This window comes from Oryza glaberrima, chromosome 3 (genome assembly GCF_000147395.1).
Source record: "Oryza glaberrima chromosome 3, OglaRS2, whole genome shotgun sequence".
NCBI lineage: Eukaryota > Viridiplantae > Streptophyta > Magnoliopsida > Poales > Poaceae > Oryza > Oryza glaberrima.
This window is the reverse complement of record NC_068328.1, coordinates 28,231,941-28,256,842: the sequence shown is the minus strand read 5'-3', so window position 1 is coordinate 28,256,842 and position 24,902 is coordinate 28,231,941. Positions and strand designations below refer to the sequence as shown.

The 24,902-nt window shown below is 42.0% G+C and overlaps 3 protein-coding genes across 3 annotated transcripts; 1 reads left to right on the top strand and 2 right to left on the bottom strand.

Moving 5' to 3' along the window:
- Positions 1–2,460: 2,460 nt before the first annotated feature.
- On the bottom strand, positions 2,461–4,689 carry LOC127767903 (uncharacterized). The gene is made up of 8 exons (XM_052293385.1): positions 4,504–4,689; positions 4,102–4,381; positions 3,823–4,003; positions 3,588–3,658; positions 3,411–3,488; positions 3,237–3,324; positions 3,081–3,136; positions 2,461–2,957 (listed from the first exon to the last, which is right to left on the bottom strand). The coding sequence occupies exons 1-8, from the start codon at positions 4,567–4,569 to the stop codon at positions 2,890–2,892; spliced, it is 888 nt and encodes a 295-aa protein (XP_052149345.1). The 5' UTR covers positions 4,570–4,689; the 3' UTR covers positions 2,461–2,889.
- A 1,088-nt stretch (positions 4,690–5,777) lies between these two features.
- LOC127766392 (uncharacterized) lies at positions 5,778–7,859 on the bottom strand. The gene is made up of 5 exons (XM_052291443.1): positions 7,209–7,859; positions 6,975–7,033; positions 6,715–6,840; positions 6,417–6,552; positions 5,778–6,112 (listed from the first exon to the last, which is right to left on the bottom strand). The coding sequence occupies exons 1-5, from the start codon at positions 7,857–7,859 to the stop codon at positions 5,804–5,806; spliced, it is 1,281 nt and encodes a 426-aa protein (XP_052147403.1). The 3' UTR covers positions 5,778–5,803.
- A 4,800-nt stretch (positions 7,860–12,659) lies between these two features.
- LOC127765515 (probable serine/threonine protein kinase IREH1) lies at positions 12,660–24,544 on the top strand. Its single transcript, XM_052290429.1, has 18 exons — positions 12,660–13,486; positions 14,403–14,470; positions 14,584–14,769; positions 14,866–16,203; positions 17,006–17,178; positions 17,328–17,562; positions 19,174–19,266; positions 19,343–19,483; positions 19,559–19,651; positions 20,803–21,013; positions 21,096–21,181; positions 21,445–21,533; positions 22,324–22,375; positions 22,482–22,538; positions 22,626–22,799; positions 22,912–22,989; positions 23,895–24,060; positions 24,152–24,544. Exons 1-17 carry the CDS (start codon positions 12,844–12,846, stop codon positions 23,976–23,978), a joined length of 3,801 nt encoding a protein of 1,266 aa, XP_052146389.1. The 5' UTR covers positions 12,660–12,843; the 3' UTR covers positions 23,979–24,060; positions 24,152–24,544.
- Positions 24,545–24,902: the final 358 nt, after the last annotated feature.

The following is a 24,902-nucleotide window of genomic DNA, read 5'->3' as shown; positions in this document are numbered from 1 at the left end:
CGCTTGAAACTTGCGCAAAAGCAAGCAGCCGTAAAGCCGTGGACTTGCTGGAAATGGAAAATTCCAACCGGTTCCAGGACCCGGCCCGGTTGAGAAAACTGGCCCAACCGGGCCCAGTTCAGTACAAATAGTTTGGGCCGACAATAGATTTTATCATTGGGCTTTTTGGCACCAATTTTGCTATATATTTTGCGACAAATTTCGAGAATACTTGTCCTCGGGCGATCGGGCGGGGGGAGCAAAAATCGGGCGCTCCCCCCACCCCCGCCCCCGCGCGTGGTGATTTCGTTGGGCCCCACCACAATACCTGCCCCCACCTACAACAAATCAACCACATATTTTGGAAATCCTCTATTAAGGGAATTTGGTTTTTTTTGTTCCACAAAAAATGTTTCACCGAGTGTACTCACAATGTTTCACTATGTATAGATATAATGTTGTAGTGAACTGAAATCTTTCATTGCAACAAAAAAAACCCACATATTTTGGAAACCCCCCTATTAAGGGAATTCGTTTTATTTTTTGTTCCACCGAAAAATGTTTCACCTAGTGTAGTTATAATGTTTTACTATGTATGTATTAAATGTTGCAGTGAACTGAAACAATCTTTCGCTATTTGCTGAAACATTGTTTTCATATAAGGTGAAACAACACTCGATTTAAACGAGTGAAACATTTTCGATCTACTTAGTGAAACAATTCCGATATACTAGGAGTAACATCGTGCAACATTTAAAAATAATTCAATAATAAGCTAAAAAAATTTCGTCAGAATATATCCATGTGTGGTCTTGTTTTGAAGATTTAATTGCAACAAATTTAATGGTGCAATCAGATAATGATTTGGATAAGTAATTTAAGAGATAAATCAGTTTAAAGAAGTTTGCTTGACGTCAGCGCCCGATTTTTCTCCAAATGATCGGGCGCCTGAGCCGTAGAGGTTCCCAACAAATTTTCTCTTAAAAATTTGACAGATGTAATTACAGTACAATCATAGTGTAATTACACTGTTGTCAGGGTTATGGATACCACATACCTAATAGTAGTTGACTAAATCTCAGCAGGACCCACCATTTACCATGTCATATACGGAAACAACCTGCGGATATAGGAGGAGTTCCGGATAAGGAAAGACAACCAAAGTTCTATATGGAAACGACAAAGACTACTCGGATTGTATCCATGTTGGTTTCCCTAGTTCTACTTGGATAAGGGGACATAAATACAAGGCCCCCTAGGAGGAGAGGGGGACATCGACGACACACCCACCACAATCTATGGGACAACAGAGGCCACAACATACAAGCTAACATACGCCAAGACAAGACGCCGGATATCGACTTCAAGGATAAGCACGGCTAGTCCCCTACGGTGTCTCCGGATACTGTTAGGAGAGACATAGCGTTGTCTCTGATCTCGCCGAGCACGAACTCGAGGAGGAAGACTACCCTGTTGTCGACTACGAGTCAGAGCTTCAGACCGCCATGTCGACAACACTTATATAGGCTACCCCAAATATTGTACCGGTGTGATTATGGTGAATAAGAGCAATATCGGCTTCGGCCAACAGGATGTAGGGTTATTACCTGACCATTCAGGGGCCCGAACCTGTATAAAAATCCCTGTCTCTATCTTTTACCTCAGTCTCGCGTATATCCTAGTACCAACGATCCCCATACTATGCAAATACCGAAATCGCGACATCAAACGTCGACAACTGTAACTTGCATATAATTACACACTTTCAAGAATCTCCCCGCAACATGTTTTTTGGGTAAAATGAAGGTCGTGGGAACAAATCCTCTCACATATGTGTGCTGTGATTTTTTTCTTCTTCATCAGAACAAATCTTATAATAGATCTAATGATTCAAAATTACATGGAACTTATATACAAGTTACTGTGTTATATACAAGTTATAGTGTAATTACACTATGATTGTACTATAATTACATCTGTTAAATTTTTAGGAGAAAATTTGTTGACAAATGTATAGGTGATCCCTTTTGACACAACTTCAACTCCAGGTTTTTCTTGAGCTGGGAATTTCTAGTTACAGACATTGTTGAAGTTGGAGATGGGTGCAGGTTAAGATTGTTAGTAACACATTGTGTATTTATTTCGGACTGAAATAAGAGAATTTTGTAGTTTAAGCCACTTTAGTTTAGTTTATAAACCCTATTTTCTATAAGGACAACTTGTGCTTGCATTTTTTATTGCACACGACTTTCCCTATGTAGAAATATCAAGAAGTTGGAGACATCAGACGTGCTAAAACAAGGCCTAAGTTTTCATTTGGATAAAGGCAGATTTTTTTTTCTTGTTATGCAAGTGCAAGGTAGGCCACCTAATATTTGTGAGAACAGCAAAAAATCCGTGCACTGAAACGGTTTTGAAACTGCCATAACGTAAGTAGCATTTGCGAAGTTATTGTAGCTTGTTTGTCACAATTCACAATTAGAGATTCAAATGGTCTCTCAGAAAAAACCCTACTTATCCAAATGGCATGCCACCAAGGCACCAATGTTTAACAAAATTATCGTTTGGTACAAATGACATTAAGCCATGAAATTAGCAAGTTGCAGACACAGTTATGGTCATGACTCATCAACCACTGGTTGAAAAGGCAATACATGTTCCCTTGCTTGGATCTTCAGAAGAACAGTCAATAGCCCAGCTGCCCCCAAACACAAGCAGCATATGGAAACATCGGCTACAAAAGGTTCTAGTACTAGATTCACAATCTTGAGCACAATAGTGGTACTCATTTCTACACTAGTTTTTCTCCTTAAGTGCGTCATACCTACTGTCAACAAAACAAAAGGGGCCCTTCCACCTTCCAGTGCGCTAGGCAAACATCATCGTCGTCTCTGAACGACATAGAAGACCTCAGAATGCTCGGCACTTCAGCTTGTCCATGAGAAGGTGCGCAACAGACTCGTAACCTTGCTCCCGCGCTGTTGTTAAGGGATCCAAAAATAGATAGGATTTAGGACCATCAAGAACAACATGTATCATGGTAGAATTAGCATTGACAGTATGGATAAGCCTCATATATCAAGTTGTGGACGCAGAATTACCGTCGTATATGGCAATTCCAGTTGGTGATAACTTCCTCTTCTTCAAGCAGATGGAGCTGCATAGTTTTTATGAAAAATCGAGCAAGTGAGCATAGTCATACGTTCCTTTAGTTTGATATTGGGATGAAATATCAAAGCTTTGTAAGAATCATATACCTGTTACATATCCAGAATTTCTTGGTACCCTTCTCCTCAATACAGTGAGGGCACATCCAGTTCTTGTTCTTCCTGACCTCATCCATGTCTGATACCACATCTCAAAATCAGAAGCTTTACCAACACAATAAGCTGACCAACAACAATGGCATTTCTTGACAGCATGAAGCTTACCTTCCCCATACCTCACTTTCAGGCAAGCACGGCACAGTATTCCATAAGAAGAATGGCAAGAGGAGCAATCCGTCTTCCCTGTCAAAGATTGACACAGAAAAGGAGTTGACTATTGCAATCAAGCTGCACATAATAATTGACACCAAAAAATTGACCTTTTTACTGCTTCTTTTTTACCTATGCAAGGCTGGTTCAGGTCTCCTTCCCCGCAGCGCTTGCAGCCCTCCTCGCCGCACAATTTCTTCTGCCTAAGATCACACGAGAAGAAACTTTCTCAACAAATCATACGAAAACTATGAAGAAATTTTCTCAACAAGTCACAGTATGAAAACTATGGTACCTAGCATTCTTGATTAAGAACAAGATGAGGAGCACTAATCGGTCGTAAATGTTGACAGTGGGGAGAATCTACCTGCAGAAATGGCAGCAAATCCCAAGAACAGGGTCGTACACGGCGCCCCTCCCCTTGCTGTCACACCTCCGCTCCTGCAGGATCCGCACCCTCTCCTTGTCGATCACCACCATCGCCTTCTTCTCTTCTTGCTCCTCCTCCTCCTCCTCTGCTTCCTCCGCGGCAAACTTACTCAAAGATCCTAAGAGAGAGAGAGCACAAGAATTTGTTCCCATCTCAGGCAGCCAGATGCCATGGAGATTCAGCATTTCAGCGAACGCGGCAGCGAGAGGGACCAACCTTTCAGAGGCAGCGCCTTGTGCTCCGTCGTCTGCCCGTTCAGCCGGGCGGAACGGCGGGGACCCGACGCGGATCCGGCCGGCGCCGCGGCGGCGATGGCGACCAATCGGCCGGAGCGGCGGAGCGGGGTGAGGACACGCGGCGGCTTGGGGTTCCTCCTCGGGGTTGTGCCGCCGATCCCGGCGCGGCGGCTGGCTGCTGCCGAGGCGGACGCGGAGGCGGAGGCGATGGCACTGAGCTCCCCGGCGCAGCGGCGCAGGCCGAGCATCTCCATCCGTGCCTGCGGGGACTCGCCCAAGAATCAGCGCGGCGGGCGAGCCATTGCCATCGCGTCCGCGCGCGAGAGATTCCTCATCCAGAGAGGAAACCCGAAAGTTGATGATCGAGGAGAAGGATGCTTACCAGGTTCTCGGAGATGCGGGCGTCGCGGACGCTCTCGTAGTCGGACTTGCCGCCGAGACTCCCCATGGCGGCGGCGGCGCTCTTCGGTTCGGTGGCGGGGCGGCTTCCGGAGATTTTGCTGCGGTTGTCGTGGTTGCTTCGCGTGGCTGGTTAGTTTGAATGCTACTACGATATAGAGTAACGGCTAGTTTTTGTGTCTGTGTGTTCACCGGCGAAATGTGGTCACCGGCCGTGTCATGGTGGTAAGTAATGACAAATTTTTCAGCTGCTCTTCAGTTTATTAATCCCTCGTTTTAGGTTATAAGTCGTTTTAACTTTCATCAAAGTTAAACTACTTTAAATTTAATTAAATTTGTAGATAAATATTGTAATATTTACGACATCAAATTAGTTTCTTTAAATCAATAATTGAATATATTTTCATAATATATTTATCTTGAGTTAAAAATGTTACACTTTTTTCTACAAAACTAATCAAACTTGGAACTGTTTGATTTTAACCAAAGTCAAAATGACTTATAATCTGAAACAGGGAGAGTAAACACAATCAAATTTTAAATTCTAACTTGAAAGTTGTTTTTAATATTTGTTTTCATCATAATTTATTTTTCAATATTGGATTTCAAGTCATTAAGAACACATATATAAAATATGAATTCATATAATTAAATTTTAGTTAGAAATAAGTGTCACAATATTACAATTATTTGTGGGCGAAACGATGAATAATGTTGTCTTTATTCTTTCTTTTTCAATATGATGTTTTTCTTTTACCCATTTTACCCCATACAAGCTTGATAGAAATTAGAAATACATATAGTGATAAGGTAACTGAATAATTTTTGTGAAGAGAAAAATTACTACTAGTACCCATATGGTGGATCAATACTATGGAGTACTACTTAGGCTGCGTTCGATCTCTTTGCTTTTGAGAGAGATTTTTGACACACGTAAAACGAAAAATCCCATTAGCACGTGATTAATTAATTATTAATAATTATTTGAATCTTTTAAATAACTTCTATATAGAATTTTTTTAAAAAAAACATATCATTTAACAGTTTGAAAAACAACGAGGAAGTTGAAGTTTCAAGTTGAGAAATAGGAGTATAACTTAGCCTTACTAGTATCTGGGACAAAGTACACTGGTACGGATGGATTATTGGAGCCTCTGTATATTAACATTCAATCGAGTTGATCGTGAGGTCGAATTGGAATAAAATTTAACCATCTTCTAGTTCATTTACACTCTAATTTCAATATAGTTCATTTACACTCTAAAATTTCTATGCAACAATCTTTATTTACAGCAAGGCAAACAACCTGCCCAGTTACACATGTTTGTCCTACCATCACCGTCTTCTTCATGGTCACTCAGAAATATCTCCACGAGCTCATTCCACTCGCTCCTCGTCGACGACGATTCGCTGCGCAATGATGATGTCGTCGAGGTTCTAGGGCTACTGAACGGTGACGAGGAGGAGAGGGTGTCGTCTTCTTGTGGATTCCCTGCACTGAGCTTTTGGTGGTCTGCGAGTGATTCCGTTTCTTTCACTCTGAGCATCTTTTGCTGGGATGGGGGTAGTGTCAATTCTTCTTGCTCCATTAACTGATTGGCAACCAGAACATGCAGGACAGCAAACGAAAGAAAAGAAAAAAGGAACATGCGAAGAAATTAAACATCAGGTAAAATGATTAATGAAATCATGTTGCTAAGGATGAACAACAACTTGGTAAAGAAAGCCATGCAACATGTTGGTTATACCACTTTTTCTCCTACTCTATACAATGAAACGGGTATTGTCTTGTGCCGATTCGTAAAAAGGGAAGAAAGAAGAATTGATCGGTTAGAAAGAGGGATAATTTTTTTTTACTATTGACAGGCAGGCATGTGCAAAGACGAAATTACTCACATCCAAAGCCTTTTGAGCCTCCTTTTCGATCCAAATAATCCCGTGGTCAGAAGTGGCGTTGCATGACAACACCACATGCTCAAATCTGCCCTCTGCTGGCACTGCCGTTCTGACCTGCGGCGGAAGTCTCCCACATCTGCATAGCAGCCAATGTGGATACAATGCCAATTAAAATCAAGTGTAAATATAACAGCTAATCTTCGGAAGCTTCTAACTAATGTCTAATGCCATACTAGCACACAAGGATTTTGTTTTTAATTTTAAAAAAGTTTTAATTTTTGGAATTTTGGCCCTTAACCTGCAGTTCTCCCTCTCCACGATATGAAAGACTCTTCCTGGAGCGTAGAGTTTAGATGCATCCTTAAGCTTCTCTTCTGACACAAACGTGTCTCTCATGCAAATGAAACACAGCAGGCACGGCAAACTGCAATGCAAGAAACAGAAAAAATGGTGAATCACTTGTTCTAAAAAAATTGGTGAATCAACAGCTGGAACAACCAGTAATCAACGCCGTTGGAACACATGGATAACAAGAGTATTTTTAGCTGTTTTAATTACCAGAAAATTGATCCGAAGATGTGTTGCAGAGGCGCTGGAGTTCTTGGCAAGAAATCGTCCTGCATCCAAATTCAAGAATTGAGTGTGCGATTCGAATTCCAAAATCATTGCAACGAAATGAATCGAGGTCGGATTCCGTTCTTATTGCAGAATGTTCGATAAACAATGCTAGAAATGGACGCGATATCAGCTAAGGGGAAAGAGGCAACAATGTTGTTGGGAGGCTAGGCTTGCCTGTAGCACGACGGAGTGGACGACGTCGGCGTACTCGACGGCGAGACCGAGCGACATGCACCGCGGCGGCGCCATCGCGTAGCACCTCACGTCGCCGCGGCGGAGGCCGAGCCGCTCCAGCCAGCACCTCACCGCCACGACGGCCGCGAGCGCGGCGACCCCGGCGCCGAGCGAGTGGCCGACGAACACGAGCCTGCACCCCGCCGGCCCGGCCTCCGCCACCATCCGCCGGATCGCGGGGCCCTCCCGGTCGAGCAGCCACACGGCGGCGCGGAGGAGCCCGCGGTGCGCGTGCCCGCCCGCGAACGGCTCGGGCCCGCCGGCGTCGAGGAGCACGCGGTAGTCCTCGAGCCGCGCGAGTCCCAGCCCGCGCACGGCGAGCACGACCTCCCCGCGCGCGCGGTCGTGGGAGAGGCGGTACGGAGGGCACAGCCGCGACGGCGCCGGCGCCGGCGCCTGCTCCGCCTCGTCGTGCCCCTGCTGCCAGGCCGCGAGCGCGGAGCGGCACGCGCGCGGGACGGGCGCGAAGGAGGAGGGCGAGGCCGCGGGCCAGGACGCGCTGTCGTCGGCGCCGGACAGGGAGAGGCGGCGGAGCGCCCAGCGCGCGCAGGCGAGGGAGAGCGCGCACTCGGCGGCGCAGGAGAGGGCCATGGGCGCGCGCGCGGCGTGGCGTGGCGAGGTGTTCGACGAAGGCATTTCTTGGTGGCCAAGGAGATGATCAGATGAAGGCGTTGGCTTTCTGGAAGGGAAGATGATTTCAACACGCGGGAAGAGGGACAAACCGACGGCAAGTTGAGGAATTCAAAAACTCTCGACTTCTGGAAGGGAGAAATCAAGGTTTGACATTTGACATTCGTTGAATTTTTATCGTCATTTTGAAAGTAAAATCGCACGACTATACGGTTTTGTTCCTCAGGCTTAAAGATCAAAAAATTTATCAATATTTTTGTCGAAAATTAAAGCAAGATGGAACAGTCGTATACGTGTGTATCAAATACTCCTACTACGGTTATGAGGCTCGAGATGCAAACATATGTTGGGCGAACGTTTTTATTAAAATTAGGCCATTAGATTCACAATTTTTTAAATAAACTTCCAACTTTTCCATCACATCAAAACCAAATGTTTGGATACATGCATGGAGCATTAAATGTGGACAAAAAAACCAATTACATAATTTACATGTAAATCACGAGACAAATCTTCTGAGCCTAATTACGACATGATTTGATAATGTGATGTTACAGTAAAAATTTGCTAATGACAGTTTAGTTAGGCTTAATAAATTCGTCTCGCGGTTTACAGGCAGAATCTGTAATTTGTTTTGTTATTAATCTACGTTTAATACTTCAAATATGTGTATGTATACTTAAAAAAATTTTGGTACACGAACTAAACACAGCCTTAGGCAGATGAGTCTATTCACCTTCGCTGACCTCGCCCTTAGATCACTAGTTCAGTTTCATAGAAAGTAGTTCAGTTTTTATTCATTATACATCCTCCGTTCAAAAATAGGTTTAGTTTGTAGACGTGACTATCTCGAAGGATAGTTAAATGTAAAGTGCATTCATGTTTTCTTAGGTCATGTTTGGTCATGGAGTAATCCATTAATCCCTCCATTTTAGTCACTTTTAATCCCTAAGAATCTAAATAGGGGTGACTAAAAGGGATTAAAGGTGTATATTGGAACTAAAATCCATTAGACGCTCTTAGAGGTATTTATAAGGACTAAAATGATAGCCACTCTCTTCTCTCTCCCTCGGTCTACGTGCTTTTAGTCCTTTTTACTGAAGTTCCTAGATCAAAATTTAATATCCAGGGACTAAATGATCCAAACATGGCCTTACTTATGGACTTCATTATTGGCCATCGGGCAACCAAATCCACAGAGCTTGGCTAAGGCCCTGTTTAGTTTACAAACAAAAACTTTTCACCCTATCATATCGAATTTTGGACACATACATGGAGTATTAAATATAGAAAAAATAATAATTACACAGATTGCGTGTAAATTGCGAGACGAATTTTTTAAGCCTAACTGCGCCATAATTTAGCAATGTGGTGCTACAGTAAACATTTACTAATGGCGGATTAATTAGGCTTAATAAATTCGTCTTGCAGTTTACAGACGAAATCTGTAATTTGTTTTGTTATTATACTATGTTTAATACTTTAAATATGTGTTCGTATATATGATATGACACTTAAAAACTTTTCACCTTGAAATAAACATGGCCTAACCAACCTATCCATGCAGAATCTAGCATATCTAGAATCTAGTATAACCTATGATATTATGGAAGGGAATAAATTTCATTATCTTGACAGAATTGAGTTGGTAAATATCAAAGAAAAAAAATCAAGTCCTAATTGTTTTCTCAAGCTTATCAAAGACCAATTTTGTTCCAAGAAGATAGCAATTGCATCAATGCACATGTTATAGATCATTTTTACAGAGAAATGGCAAAGATTTTAGAGTGATTTATGCAAGCCATATCTACAAAGATCATTTGATTTCTATTCATGTTTACAAGGTTACCTAGATGTATTTCTCCTTGGTGGTAAGATGCATACAAGTTGAGATCAAAAGGAAGCACATGGTTGGCACCTCCTTGAAAATCACCTCCAGGAAGCTCATGGTTGGCACCTCCCTGGAGATCACCTCTAACCTGGTCATCCTCCTGATCAGCCACTGCTGTTTCTTCAGCCACTGCTTCATTGAGGTTAGGTATAGCATGTTCATCTCCATCATCTAATGCTATATTTAGATCTAAAGTCATGGATGTGTTTTTGCAGAGTTATGAAGGGATAAAGTGGGAAGGAAACTTGTATTTTTGCAGAGTTATGAAGTGATAAAGTGGGAGGGAAACTTCAGATTTGAAACTTGTAGGGTTTGTTGTGGTGGGGTGTGCTAAATTTGTATTACATCCCGCCAATGAAGTGGCGCTTAACTCTTCATTCAAATTATTTGGCACCTTGTCTCCCTGTGTCTCCATGTGTGTTTGAGTATGGAGTACTACTCATATTTTATTAATGTGTGGCAGTAGTAATAGTTTATTTGTACCTAATGATTGGATGTACTAGTACTAAGGTTAGTTTAGTCTTTTACTCTGTGTTCTAAAACTACCTTGGGCTTCCAGGAATCCCTTCTTCCTGGGACGGAGGGAGTAGATCTCAGCTCACACCGGTCCACCTTACCAAAATTAAAATAATTTTCAGATCTCCTAGAAAAGTAAAAGAGAAATTCTCTCTTTCCAAATTCAAACCATGGACCGGGAATCTTTGACTCTCCCAGACCGGGCCCTGAGCTGAGCATCAGCAGCACCACTGCACCAGTGAACAGGCTGACTAGCACAGGCTACCAGCAGCATGGCACTATGGCAGCATCTCGAATCCTCGATGCTGGAAACCAGAAACTCCCCCGGCCCCCACGCCGGAACAGCAAACCCACTCGTCAGGTCTCTCTCAATCCCGTCCACACAGCATACCGACGAATTGTCCCGAGTTGGATTCAAATGTACATTTCGAACTATACCCTTTCAAATGTATCATATTTTATTCAATATTACTACTACTCTGTCGTTTTAGATTTTTGACATTGTAATAGAGTATGATTGACAATTTGAATTATCTAGAGAAGCTGAAAATATTTAAAAAAAACATGATCCAATTTAAGAGCTAGAAATTGTAAGAGAAGTTACCATTACTAGAAACTCACTTACAATTTAAAGCATGATCCAATTTAAAGCGTACATATTTTATGTGATGTATAACTATACAATCTATTTAGAAAATAACTGAAAATTACAAGCTGAGGAACCTTTTTTTTTCATGTTTTTAGAGGCTATAGCTACCAACCAAACCAGCTAGCTTTTAGAATCTTCGTGTCCTCAAACATGATCCATATTTGACAGAAGAGTCCATTAACCCTATCGGGCCACATGCCATCATCTCTCTCCTCCCCCTTCTTCCTCCTCCCTCTCTCTCCATTATCTCTCCCTTTGTCTCCCCTTTTCCACCTTTGGCCGTATGCGAGGAGTAGGGCTGGAGCAGCGGCGGCGGCGCGGGTGTGCGAGGTTGGGAGGAGCCCCCTACCCAGCATCTCAGAGAGCAGCGCGAGTGTGGCGAGCTGGAGGCTGCGGGAGGTGTGGACGTGGATGGCGGAGCTGTAGAACATGGTGGTTGGGTCCAGCGTGAGGCGGAGGAGCGTGACGGCGAGGTCAAGTAGGCCGGATGCAGCATATGTGTGCTGCGGACGAAAGTCCACCGGCTGCTCCAACTCCTGCCCCTTGCAGACGGTCGAAGAGGAGAGAGAGGAAGGAGGAAAGAGGAGAGAGAGGATGATATGTGGGTCCTATTTTTTTGTGAATGACAAATGGGTCCCATATATATATTTTTTTAATTATAATAGAACCAAAGCGCCACGTCGACGCCACAGACCAAGTCAATACTGCCACGTTAGTGAAAACGCCCTCCAAAACTGCCGAGAGAGTTAAATTGCACCTGTTTTAATAGTTGGGGGTCGAGATATCCTGTATTATGTTTCAAGGGTACGAATCAGTTCGGTTAATGCATAAGAGTGAGAGATTAGAAGTGATTTATTCCACGCCTTTTTTTTTACAACAGACAACTTTCATTACCCAACCTGATAACCAAGCCAAAAACATTTAGGCCCTCTTTGTTTAGGCTTAGGCTTATTGGCCTAGACTTTTAAGTCAGCTTATTGGCTTATATGATTTATAAGCCGGTGGATTTAATGTCCTAAGTTTAGTAGTTGACTCATACATCTACCTCACATAAGCCAAAAAAGCTTCTCCAACCTAGCTTTTGGCTTAGGCCCTTTTGTTTAGGCTTAGGTTTATTGGCCTAGACTTTTAAGTCAGCTTATTAACTTATATGATTTATAAGCCAGTGGATTTAATGTCCTAAGTTTAGTGGTTGAGTCATACATCTACCTCACATAAGCCAAAAAAGCTTCTCCAACCTAGCTTTTGGCTTAATAGTGTTAGAGTGGCTTATGGCTTCAAAAAAGCCAAACGGAAAAGCTGCTTGTTTGTTTAGGCTTAGACTTTTCGACTTATAAGTTGGCTTATAAGCCTAAACAAAGAGGGCCTTATTCTACACCTATTGTGATGTGGAATAATTCTCCTCAAACCTCTCCAGTCCCCTTCAACTCCCTCCAAACCAAACAAGGCCGAAGGGAGTCAAAGTGGACTTATTTCCCCGCTGCAACGAACCCCCTCTCCTCCGGCCCACCAAAGCCACCACACTCCCTCGCTGACCCCAGTGGAGCTGCTGTAGCATTAGCATAGCCAGTAGCACTGTAGCTGACCCACTACTGCCCCAGTCAAGCCGCGGTCTCTCGCTCGCACCGTCCCACCCAGAGGCCCGAGCCGTGAGCCGCAAGGGAAGGGGAGGAGGAGGGAGAGCACGCGCCGCGCGCCCCGACCGACCGGCCGAGTCCTCCTCCTCGGCTTCTCTCCTCTCTCCTCTCTCTACATCTGCGGCCTTGTCCCCACTACCACGCTCTCCCTCTCTCTCTCTCTCTCTCTCTCCTTGTGGACTCGCAGTCTCGCTCGCTCGGCCGCCCCCACCACCTGTTCGACCGAACGCCTCCCCGGCGGGCGGCGAGGAGATGGTGTTCAAGGGGAGGTTCTTCTCGTCGCGGCACAAGTCGTCGGAGTCGTCGAGCCCCACGGACGGGAGCAACAGCCCGCGGACGCCCACCTCCGCGCCGCCCGCGGCGGGGTCGCCGGCGGCGGCGTCGTCGTCGTCGTCGTCCAGATCCGACAAGAAGAAGCCCAAATCGGAGACCCCCAGGAAGCGCGACAAGCTCTTCGGCGGCTCCGCGTCCGGGTCCGCCGCCTCCAAGGGCGGCGCGGGGGCGGCGCCTGCGTCGGCCTCGTCGAGCCCGTCGGCGGACGGGAGGAAGGCCGCCGCGGCGCAGCTTCGGGATGGGGGCGCGGGCGGGGCGTCGGCGGCGGCGCTGTCGCCCATCCTGGCGTCCTCGCTGGGCCTCAACCGGATCAAGACGAGATCCGGGCCCCTGCCGCAGGAGGGGCACCGCATCGCTGCCGCGCTCGGGAGCAGTAATCTATCGCGTGGGCAGGCGCAGGCGGACCCGTCGGCTGCATCGGCTGGCGGCGGCGGCGGCGGGAGGAAGGCTGGAAGCTCATGGGCAGATTCGACCAGTGGCAGCCGGGGGAAAGGGAAAGCGGCCGAACATCCAGCGCGGGGCGCCACAGCAACGAGCCTGGAAGGAAAGAGCTCTGCAAAAGGTTGTTGATCCTGCAAGCTGAACATCCTTTAAACTTGTTTTCCAGGTTTTTGCATCATGATCCTGCAAGCCGGCTACAGGTTTTTGGAAGATAGGGGGATTAGCTTATCATTGCCAAGCTCTTGAATTGATAGTAAGGGGAGAACAGCATTAAGCAATTCAATTCAAGCTCCCTTCAGAGCTTACCGTGTCGACGGTAGTTGTTAAAAACAGTAAAAACATAATAATTTCAACTTAGATGTGTTGAGTTATAAGGAGATTGGCGCCCATGATTTTCATTTTGCCGCATGGTGTCTAGATGCTAAACTTGGAACCACCGGTGCTAACGTAAGAATGATTCTTACCATTTAAGTAAGGAATGCCCGCCTAGTTATTAAAAGGTGTAGACAATTTAAATTCAAAGCTAGTAATTGGTTGCTATTTTTAGCAGTTGATCATAAGCTATTCCTGCGATTTCATGATTGAAGTTAATGTAATTGTGCGCACAGCTTCTAATTCTATATACACAGCTCATTGGATATATGACTGGAGTGAGGTGTTCATTTGACTTGTGGCAGATTACTTACTTAAATACCTGTTTATGTCTATCGGAGCTATATCCTTCAGTTTAATTTGCTAGTTCTTAAAAAAAACGAACTTCTTGGAGTCCGCAGCAAACTCTGTAGTAGTTTGCTGAGAAATGTTTTACTATAAAGATTCATATTGTTGCTACAACTGGCTGAATTTATTCTATAATATGTGCTTCCGGTGTTTAATAGTTTCTGCTCCTCTCATGTGAAAATGCATTTCTTTTTGTAGCCTTGTCCATAGCACATTCTACTTTATCCCATATAACAATAGCTAACAATGTATAATCTGTGTGTCTTTTTGTAACTTGAAAATCTGATATGTGTGTGCCCAATCTATCTCATACACAGTTAACCCGAATGCATTGCGGAACCATTCTGGAGATTTGAGGACTCCAACTCACATACCAGATAATGTGGTACTGATGCTTCTACAAGCCCATTTCACATTTTTAAATTAAACAAGCAATGACAAAACCATCTTTTGCTCTTTTCTTACTCCTCCTATCTGTACTGTCATCTTAATCCACAGTGTGCATATGATCCCTGTGAAACACCAAAGGAATCGGAATCTCCACGCTTTAAGGCCATCATGCAGGCTACCAGTGCTCCAAGGAAGAGAGTCCCTGCAGATATAAAAAGTTTTTCGCATGAGTTGAACTCCAAGGGGGTCCGACCATTCCCTTTTTGGAAGCCTCGGGGCATTTACAACTTGAAGGTATTCTCAATTCATGGTCTTCGTGGATAGTGATTAATGACCTTCATATTGCTATTTATGGAGCAAAATTAATCTTGTTTTCTGTCATCAACACAGGAGGTGTTAAAAGTTATTCAGGTGAGATTTGAGAAAGCAAAGGAGGAGGTAAATTCAGATTTGGCAGTATTTGCAGGAGACTTGGTTGGTGTAATGGAAAAGTATGCAGATTCTCATCCTGAGTGGAAGGAAACTTTGGAAGATTTGCTCATACTTGCACGTAGCTGCTGTGTAATGACACCGGGGGAGTTTTGGCTTCAATGTGAAGGCATAGTGCAAGATTTAGATGATCATCGTCAGGAGCTCCCAATGGGTGTGCTGAAGAAACTGTACACTCGGATGCTTTTTATCCTTACGAGATGTACAAGATTGCTTCAATTTCACAAAGAGAGTGGCTTTGCGGAGGATGAAGTTGTTATGGATCAACGTGATAAGATCATACAATCTGCTGATAGGCAGATATTGGCTCAACCAGGTGATGACACTACAACCAGAGGCAGCAAAAGTGATGTACGAAAATCGTACAGTCAAGAGCAACATAATTTAAAATGGAAGAGAAGCCAGGAGATAAAGCCTGTTAAGTTTCTTTCACCGCTTGATACAACAGATGTTAAAAAGGAGGTTGAGTCTCCAACCAGGGAGCGTATATCTTCCTGGAAACCTTTTCCATCACCTGTCCCAAAACCCCCTAAAGATCCTACCCCTATTAAAGAGGAATCACCTAATAAGAAAACAGATACACCCCCTGCAGTTAGTAGCCAGGCTGAATTGAACAGTCCAGTGGAATCTACATCACATCAATCTCTTCCTCCCAAGCATCAACACAAAACTTCATGGGGTCACTGGTCTGACCAGCCAAATATTTCTGAAGAAGGTTCAATAATGTGTCGCATATGTGAAGAATATGTCCCTACTCATTATGTAGAAAATCACTCAGCAATATGTGCAAGTGCTGACAGATGTGATCAAAAAGGTGTAAGCGTTGATGAACGTCTAATTAGAGTTGCTGAAGCACTTGAAAAGTTGGTAGAATCTTATACACAAAAAGACCTTCCAAATGCTGTTGGCAGTCCAGATGTTGCAAAAGTATCAAATTCAAGCATCAATGAAGAATCTGATGGCCCCTCTCCAAAGCTCTCTGATTGGTCTAGAAGAGGCTCAGCTGATATGCTTGACTACCTCCAGGAGGCTGATAGCACTATTTCACTGGATGACATAAAAAACCTTCCTTCCATGACATGTAAGACTCGTTTTGGGCCAAAATCTGATCATGGAATGGCTACATCTTCAGCAGGAAGTATGACCCCTAGATCTCCACTAACAACTCCAAGATCTAATCACATAGACATGCTTTTAGCTGGCCGAAGTGCAATTAATGAGAGCGATGATCTTCCTCAGGTAAGCTCTCTCAATCACACATACATACATACATTAGATAGTTGATTATTTTGCTAGGCTAAACTATAGAAAATAGTCGGTGTTTATTTTTGTACAAGGTACAATGTGCAAAGTGAGCAAAGCTATGGCCATGGTAAAATATTTTGTCTGTTTATGAAAATTTAGTTTCTCTTGTGCAGAATACGTTTGTTGAAAAGGAATGGTAATAATGCCACTATTTTCCCAATCAACTGCTGTGTCATGCGTATATATAATGGTTGGGTGGCTGGAACGAATGTGCCATGTATGATTGTGGGCTTAGCTGCCACTGCCACACGTTAGATGTCGGGCCGGATTGGTTCAGCTTTGCTGCTGCTGCACAGCCGCAGCACTATAGCAGCTTCATCACAAAACCTGTTATTGGTACTGTAGTTACAGCTGCAGCTGCAGCAAGCTATACCAATCAAGCCCTTCATTAGAGATGCTGTTAGTTGGTTAGTTTGCTTTGTTACCAAGTATACCTAGAGATGGTGCTGATTAGATGGCATCTACTATCTCCAATGTCTTAGCTGCACCTTTGGGAGCTCAAGGGGATTTGTTTTCTTTTAAGAATTAAGCAAGAAGAAAGATTAAAAAGTTCACTCCTGTCATGTTTACCTCCCTTTCCAAGCGGACTCCCCCCTTCACACTGGTCCTCAGTGTGGTATTTACCATATAATAATCTAGGTTAGGATCACTATGCATCATCTACCAGTAGTAAATGATTTTGTAATGTAATATAATGCAAGAAGTGCTGATTAACAGTGTCCTTCAATCTGTGCAGATTGTTGAACTTGCTGATATTGCGCGGTGCATTGCAACTACTCCTCTAGATGAAGAAAGGGCACTCTCCCTATTGGTTACCTGCATAGAAGATCTGCAAGAAATTGTCAATCGTAGGAAGCATGAGGCTCTCACGGTGCAGACATTTGGCACACGTATAGAAAAACTCCACCGGTGAGTCTCTGCTGAGTTCACTACACAAGTGGCTTATCTTAGTTGACATTATACTAAATAAGCACATGAAAATAATTCTTGCAGGTCACTTTTAGCACTTATATTAGTTTCCATTTGTAATTTCCCTTCACATTTATATAATTTCTTAGGGAGAAGTACCTACTGCTTTGTGATTCGGTTGATATGGACAAAGTTGATTCAGCGAGTACTGTAATGGATGAAGAAGATGATGTTGTCCGTAGCTTACGAGCTAGTCCTGTTCACCCAGTCAAGGATCGTACTTCGATTGATGACTTCGAAATCATTAAACCTATCAGCCGTGGAGCATTTGGACGTGTTTTCTTGGCCAAGAAAAGAACTACAGGAGACCTCTTTGCTATAAAGGTATTTGTTGCCATATATTTGTTCCCTTATGTACCCAGACTTGCTTTCCTTGGTTGTACCTGTAATGTTGTAGGCATTCTTGACCAAAAACCAAAAATATTGCTATATGACTATCTTTCAGACGCAAACCAGAATTTTAGCATGCAAAAAAGGGGAAAGGAAATTGCTTTTGATGTAAATATGTTGACTTGCCAGTCTTCTTCCCCAAAACTCAATAAAACACACTCAAGAATATTTGTTCTTGTCGATACTCGGCGGTAGTTTTGTTCAGTTGATAACCCCTGCCATTGTGATATTATTGCAATGATACTTTAGAAAGGGCCTTGAGGTTTTTCGTACATTTATGCATACCTTTCTAAACAACACATTTCTATGAGAACCACCAGCTGGAAGTCATTCATTATTTATTATCAAGGACCCCTTGTGATCAACATGACATGGTCAAATTATTGGATTGAAAACTTTTGCAAAAGAAAGGAAATACCTGTGGACCTTCAATGTTCAGAGAAGGAAGATTAGAGAGATGGTATTTCTCGCGTTTGCTTTTTTAATTTGCTCCCAGTTTGACTAGTTGACCACAAAAAAGATTAACACCTTGATATTTATAGTACACATCTTCATATTTGTAGTACACCTCTTCATATTTATAGTACTGTAGTACACTATCCATACTACAAAAACCTGGCTGTACCACTTGTTCCGCTGGTTCATTTGGTACATGTGGTCAATGTTACGAATTATATCACTTGTTCTAAAATTCATTCGAGAAAGAAACTGCACTCGATTTCATTAGTTAGGCATCCCTTGTTTTTTAATCAAATCTGCGTCTTGTTAGATAAGTAACTTATGTGATTACAGGATATGTTAAAATTATATGACTGTTTGCTTTTAAAAAGTTAACTAATATGGAGTCGGTTCCAATGGGATCCATTTAGTTGCTCCCGTTAAATCATTATGCTGTTTTGGCACTATCACATTTTGGTTCGATACCCTACCAAAAGTTTGGTAATGCCGTATCTTTGGCAACTTTTGGCACTACCACATTTTGGTAGGGTAGAGTTGGTAGGTTTGGTTTGGTGCCAATTTGTGCCAACAAGAGACAAATATATGGGCAATGCCAAAGTTTTGGTAGTGGCAAAATTTTGATGGTGTGTTTGCCTGTTTGGTTTGGTAGTTTTTGTTTTCTAGACTATGGTGTAGACTGGACATGATATTGGACTCTAAGTAGTTCTTTTTACCTGCATTAGTCTCCTTGATAGTCATAGCTTACTTATAAAAATGGGATCAGAATGACAGTGGAGCGGCCCATCATGTTCATGCTTTACTTGTGACAACTTGACCATCATAGGTTTTAGATTGAAGTGACTTTAGTTCACATGAATGATGAATTGACTCCTCACAAAAAAGGAAGTAATGATAAATTGGTATAGTAATTTTGGTTTTGCTGAGCACACAACACCTTGCCTCTGCTCAGCATGATAGCTCTAAGATGTAAAGCAATAGTTTGGGGGCTTGACTGCTAAACTCCCTTTATTATTAGCTTTTGTTTTTCGGTTTGGGATGGATGGGGCATCCATGTGGTCTAACAACAGTTGCTTACTTTTGAAACAGGTATTAAGGAAGGCAGATATGATTCGGAAAAATGCTGTTGAGAGTATATTGGCTGAACGTGATATCTTGATTACAGTGAGGAATCCTTTTGTGGTGAGTGAACTTGCAAATGCGACCCTTCATCATTGAAAGCTATACTGTGGTTCTGAATTGGTTATGTTCTTTTAAGGTTCGTTTCTTCTATTCTTTTACCTCCCGGGAAAATTTGTATCTAGTCATGGAGTACCTGAATGGAGGGGACCTGTATTCTCTACTGAGAAATTTAGGGTGCTTGGATGAAGATGTTGCTCGTATATACCTTGCAGAAGTTGTAAGTTTCTTTTACTAACAATTTATTTCTTCCATTTTCACTTTTCCTTTGTCTGATAATCATTTTATTCTGCAGGTGCTAGCTTTGGAATATTTGCACTCTATGCACATAGTTCATAGAGATCTTAAACCTGACAACTTATTGATAGCTCATGACGGGCATATAAAGGTATTTATGTGTGCGCATGATCGTTAAGTTTTCTCTCCATTTTTCTTGTTTTATGTTCAATGTTAGATACTCCCTCCTTCCAAAAGTCTAAGTCCTATTTCTTTTTGCACCAAGACCAATATGTAGTTAACTCATTCATCATGTGACAAAACCAATGAACATGCAACCTATAAGTACTAAAATGACTTCTTGGGTTCCGATAAAAAAATTAATATAGCATATAATGACTACAAATAGGACTTAGACTTTTGGAAAAACCAAAGAATGAAATAGGACTTAGACTTTTGGAAGGAGGGAGTACATGATAAACTAAAAAATCATTCACATGCCTCTCAAAGGTAAGCGCTTTTCTGTTCTCTGATGACTAGAAGATATATTCCTATTTTTGGTTCCAGCAACCAAATGAGATAGTGATGTAGCAGTTCATAGCAATTGCCACAATGGCATCATCTAGTGAGAGATAAAATAAACACATATCCTATGAGAGTTCTGAGGAGAATCAGTTTTTGGAGTTTTTAAACTTTTTGAGGTTTCAAACTGTGTTGTATCAATGTCACGAGTTAGCAAATTGGAAGGAGGAACTCGGCGAAGATTGTATTTGAAAGAGGTGATCGGACGTGGCCCTGGACCTCGACGGCGCGGCGGTGCCGTGATCCGCGACGCGCCCTTGAGGCAGGAACAATGAAATGAGATTGATCTCAAGTTCTGCTTGCATTAATCAACTTCCTTACAGCTTAATATACCCATCTAAGAGATAAGATCATAACAAATCATAGGGCTAAACTAACAAACCAATTTAGCTAAGAAAAAGGATGCTAACAAACTACTGTTCCGTATCTTGCTGTCGTCGCCGGCGCCGGACTTAGTGAGTAGTGACGTCCCCACATGACAATCAGGCAATGCATAAAAACTTTCATGTCATGACATGTTGGTTTCCACATAAATCAAATATATGCTGATTTCAGCTAGCTCTTTTCTAATTAAGTGAATCCATATCTTAATGAATTGATGATAATGCTACACATATTTCCTTCTGAGTTTTCATTTCATTTAACCTGTAATTCAGCAATAAATATTGTTTTCGTTCTTTTTCGAATATGTTCCTTTTTAATGCCTTCTATATGTCCTGCTTATCAATCTTAATTCTCCAGTTGACAGATTTTGGGTTGTCCAAGGTTGGTCTGATCAACAGCACGGATGATCTATCTGGTCCTGCTGTTAGCGGGTCTTCGTTGTATGGAGATGATGAACCTCAGATGAGCGAATTTGAGGAAATGGATCACCGAGCACGGAGACAAAAGCGCTCTGCTGTCGGAACTCCTGATTATTTAGCACCGGAAATCCTTTTGGGGACAGGACATGGTAAAATGCCCGACATAGTTTTCTTTCAACCTCTGCATTGTCTTCTTGTTTTGACTCTCTTGAGTACTGATTGTCCTTGCAGGTACTAGTGCTGATTGGTGGTCTGTGGGTGTTATACTTTTTGAATTAATTGTTGGAATACCTCCATTCAACGCAGAACACCCCCAGGTATCAGACTTTCATGTACTGAATATTTCTCTGCCATTTATGTGACGTTGAGTAAAGTTCTTTCATTAAGCATGCAAAGCTCCCGTTCAGATCTCTTGAGAATATGAGAGAAAGAGGTCTTCTAGAAAATACATGGGTTTTGGTCTGCTAGAAAACACATGGGTTTTCATCTATTTAATGCAAAATGTCGCTATATAAGTCAATGTTGTTTTTTGCTGTATTGAAACTGTGGCAACTTGACATTCTTGTTGTATTTGGTGTAGACAATTTTCGACAACATTCTGAACCGCAAAATACCTTGGCCACATGTCCCAGAAGAGATGAGTTCTGAAGCTCAGGATCTAATTGACAAGTAAGAAATGTTTCGAGTATTCTGAATACACAGTAACTCATGTTTCAGTCTTACAGGATTGCATGTTACTATTTCTTGCTTCCAAGTTTTAATGTGATAGATGATTATGCTAGATTGCACAGCTTTTACGTCACTTTTAGGGTCAATGGACCAATTATATAATAAATTGTTGTCTTTATACTGCATTTTCCTTTGTGTTATCCCAATGACAAGCATGCAATTTCTATACTAAAGTCAATAGGGTTTTTGCCATGATCATCACCATCAATAACAATTGAAGTGAGCTCCCTCATTTGTACTGTAAAATCACCACCCAAAAGTTGCTCGTATCAGCATTGTGAATTAATGTACGTCAGATTGTTAGCTGTATTATTCAGGTTCCAAATAACACAAATGAATGTTGGGATTAATTAGGATTTTGGGTCAAACTAGGCAGGGACACATCTGCTCTAAAATATTACATTTTCTTGCTTGATAACTTGGTACTCACTATATTTTATATTGCCATAGGTCAGTCCCTATCTTTTTTCCAGTTTCAGCTTATAGGGTAACAGTAGCACACTGCTATATTATATGTGTTCAGTTGTGTTCTATGGTTTATAGCATCTGTTTGCTCAAAGGTAGAACTGTTCAATATGATTTGTATTTTTGGAATCTTTACGCATGCAATTTAAGCAGATTATTACAATACTCCCTATCTACTTCATGCTCAATTTCAAAATCCTTTGTGAAGTTTATTGTGGTTATGTTTTTTATGTAACTAATGTGATATTATGACTGCTTTACCCAGATTATTGACAGAAGACCCTCACCAACGGCTAGGTGCAAATGGCGCCTCTGAGGTATTTTGACTTTTGAGGGTTTTAGAAACCTTCATCCGTTGTATGGATTATTCAAAACTTCTTATGATACATAAATGATTGATGCTTATAATCCTATTCCCTTCAGGTTAAGCAGCATCAATTTTTTAAAGACATTAGCTGGGATACCCTTGCTAGGCAAAAGGTGGGATATGGTTAACTATTTATTCTTTAAACATAGTTGCATCTCCATTGTAAAGGCGTACCGAGGATAACACGGAATCATATGCAGGCTGCCTTTGTCCCCTCCTCAGATAGTGCATTTGACACGAGCTACTTCACCAGCCGTTATTCTTGGAATCCATCGGACGAAAACATCTATGAAGCATACGAATTTGAGGATTCCAGTGATAATGGAAGCCTTAGTGGCAGCAGTAGCTGTGTGAGCAATCACCAAGATGATATGGTATGAATCATCAGCATTTATATAAGTAGAGGAAAAGAAAACTACAATTTGTTTGTCTGCCTTTTTATTCTTCAGTCATTTTACTAAACAATTGTGCAAATTGTGCAAATAGGGGGATGAGTCTAGTGGCTTCACTGAGTTTGAATCTAGCTCAAATGTCAACTATTCTTTCAGCAATTTCTCATTCAAGGTAAACCTACAGTTTCACATATTTATATCCTTAAAATAATTGAAGCATGATGGTGTTATCACGGTGGATAACCTATTCCTTTTTTTCTTTACAATTTCTCAGTCAAAGTAAGCCTACGGCTTCACAGTCCACCTATTTTGTTTCATGTTCATAATGTGATTGATTGAAGCATGAGTAACCATGATGGATCCTTTTTTAAAATGAACGTGTAATGTGTAATGCATGTCCTTCACTTACGGGCAGAAAAGTTTACCCACAGCTCCTTACATTTCCCTTGTATTTACTCACGAACAGGTCCTCAGTATTTGCATTACCAAGCAGTAATAACAGCTTTTTCAGTTACAATATGATTCAAATCATAGTAGTCACATCTCTACTTCGCTAGACACAGTACTGTAATATAGCTCAAACCATTGGAATAACTTCGCTAGATATTTAATGCTATTGGTATGAATCATACTAGTAATCCGTCAGTCAACTTATATGCTCACAACTTCACAAGCACGTGCTTTGTAAAATGTAGTTTGATGATTCCCTTGAATGTGGCAAAATTGTTCCACACAGTAAACGATAGTACAATGTTCATTATAAAATAGCACCTAGATCCTTGTGATACATAATCTAAAAATCCACTGAATATTTTATCACTGATGGCTCACTGACATGTGGGCCAGCGAGACAATGAGTGGAAAAAAGGAATTGGGCAAAGTGTCGACAAAGACAAACCAAAGTTCTTAGTGTCTAGCAGTCCAACAAAACAAATACATATTCTTTTTTATTCTCATTAAATTTGTGATGGTCACGTTTCATTGACAGTATCAATCCTTAAAAGTAGGGGTAGAAAACTTATTGTTAGCCCATTTGTGCCTATATTCTGCACACCGTTCTAACTTCTTTTGCTGCAGAATCTATCACAACTTGCCTCTATCAATTACGATTTGCTCACCAAAGGATTGAAGGATGATCCACCAACGAAATCTGAGACGTAGCAGTTCGTGTTATATCGGAATTTATTCATTTGAAGTAACCAAACAATTTACAAGGTGCTCGCGTGGTGTAGATCTTGTACATGTAAGTATTTCCAGTTCTTCTATGAGCAGTCAAATGTCATATTGTGATGCTGTTTCATGGTTTAATCCAGTAGTAACTACAAATGTTGCAGATGAAAGTGTGAGGCATGGGCTTGTTCCTATTGAGGTTGTTCCTACATTTCGCGGAGCCGAGTACAGTTTTGATGTTGCTTGTTTTCGAACAATTCCCGTGTCATCATCGATGAAACATCCTTGACCATAAGTTGGAATGCGTCACCTAGGAGCGCTGTTCTTTTCCCTTCTCTTACCGCACTTCATCGGCCTTGGGTGCCACCAAGATTTGGTCAAGGTTACTGTATGCAAATAGAACCCTTGAAGATGTAGATGGTCTGAGCAATTTTTCATTGTGGCATGTGATTGGGAATGACCGAATGAAGTTCCTGTCATCTCGGAGGTATCCCTGTACTCGGAACTATCAACACTTCAAAATACCATTCACTGGGTATAAATCTGGTTAAATAGCAGTGCTCAAATTTTCTCGGGGCAAGTATACTGCTCTGTTTGGTTCGCTTGGTTGGTCAATGGATTCACTGTATCTTTACCAATCGAGGGAACTCGGGAGACTGCGCGGTCTTGAGTTCTTTTCTCGTAGAGAATGGTGAATGCCTAAGTTTTGCAGTGGAGGTGACTATTACGTCTAATTTCATTCCTGTTAACAACCAATAAATTATGAGGTAATTTCATTCCTGTTAACAACCAATAAATTAAGAGGTAATATGTATAATATAGGTTTGCTACTACTCCCTCTGTCATATAATAATATAAGGGATTTTAAGTTTTTGCTTGCAACGTTTGACCATTCGTCTTATTCAAAATTTTTTA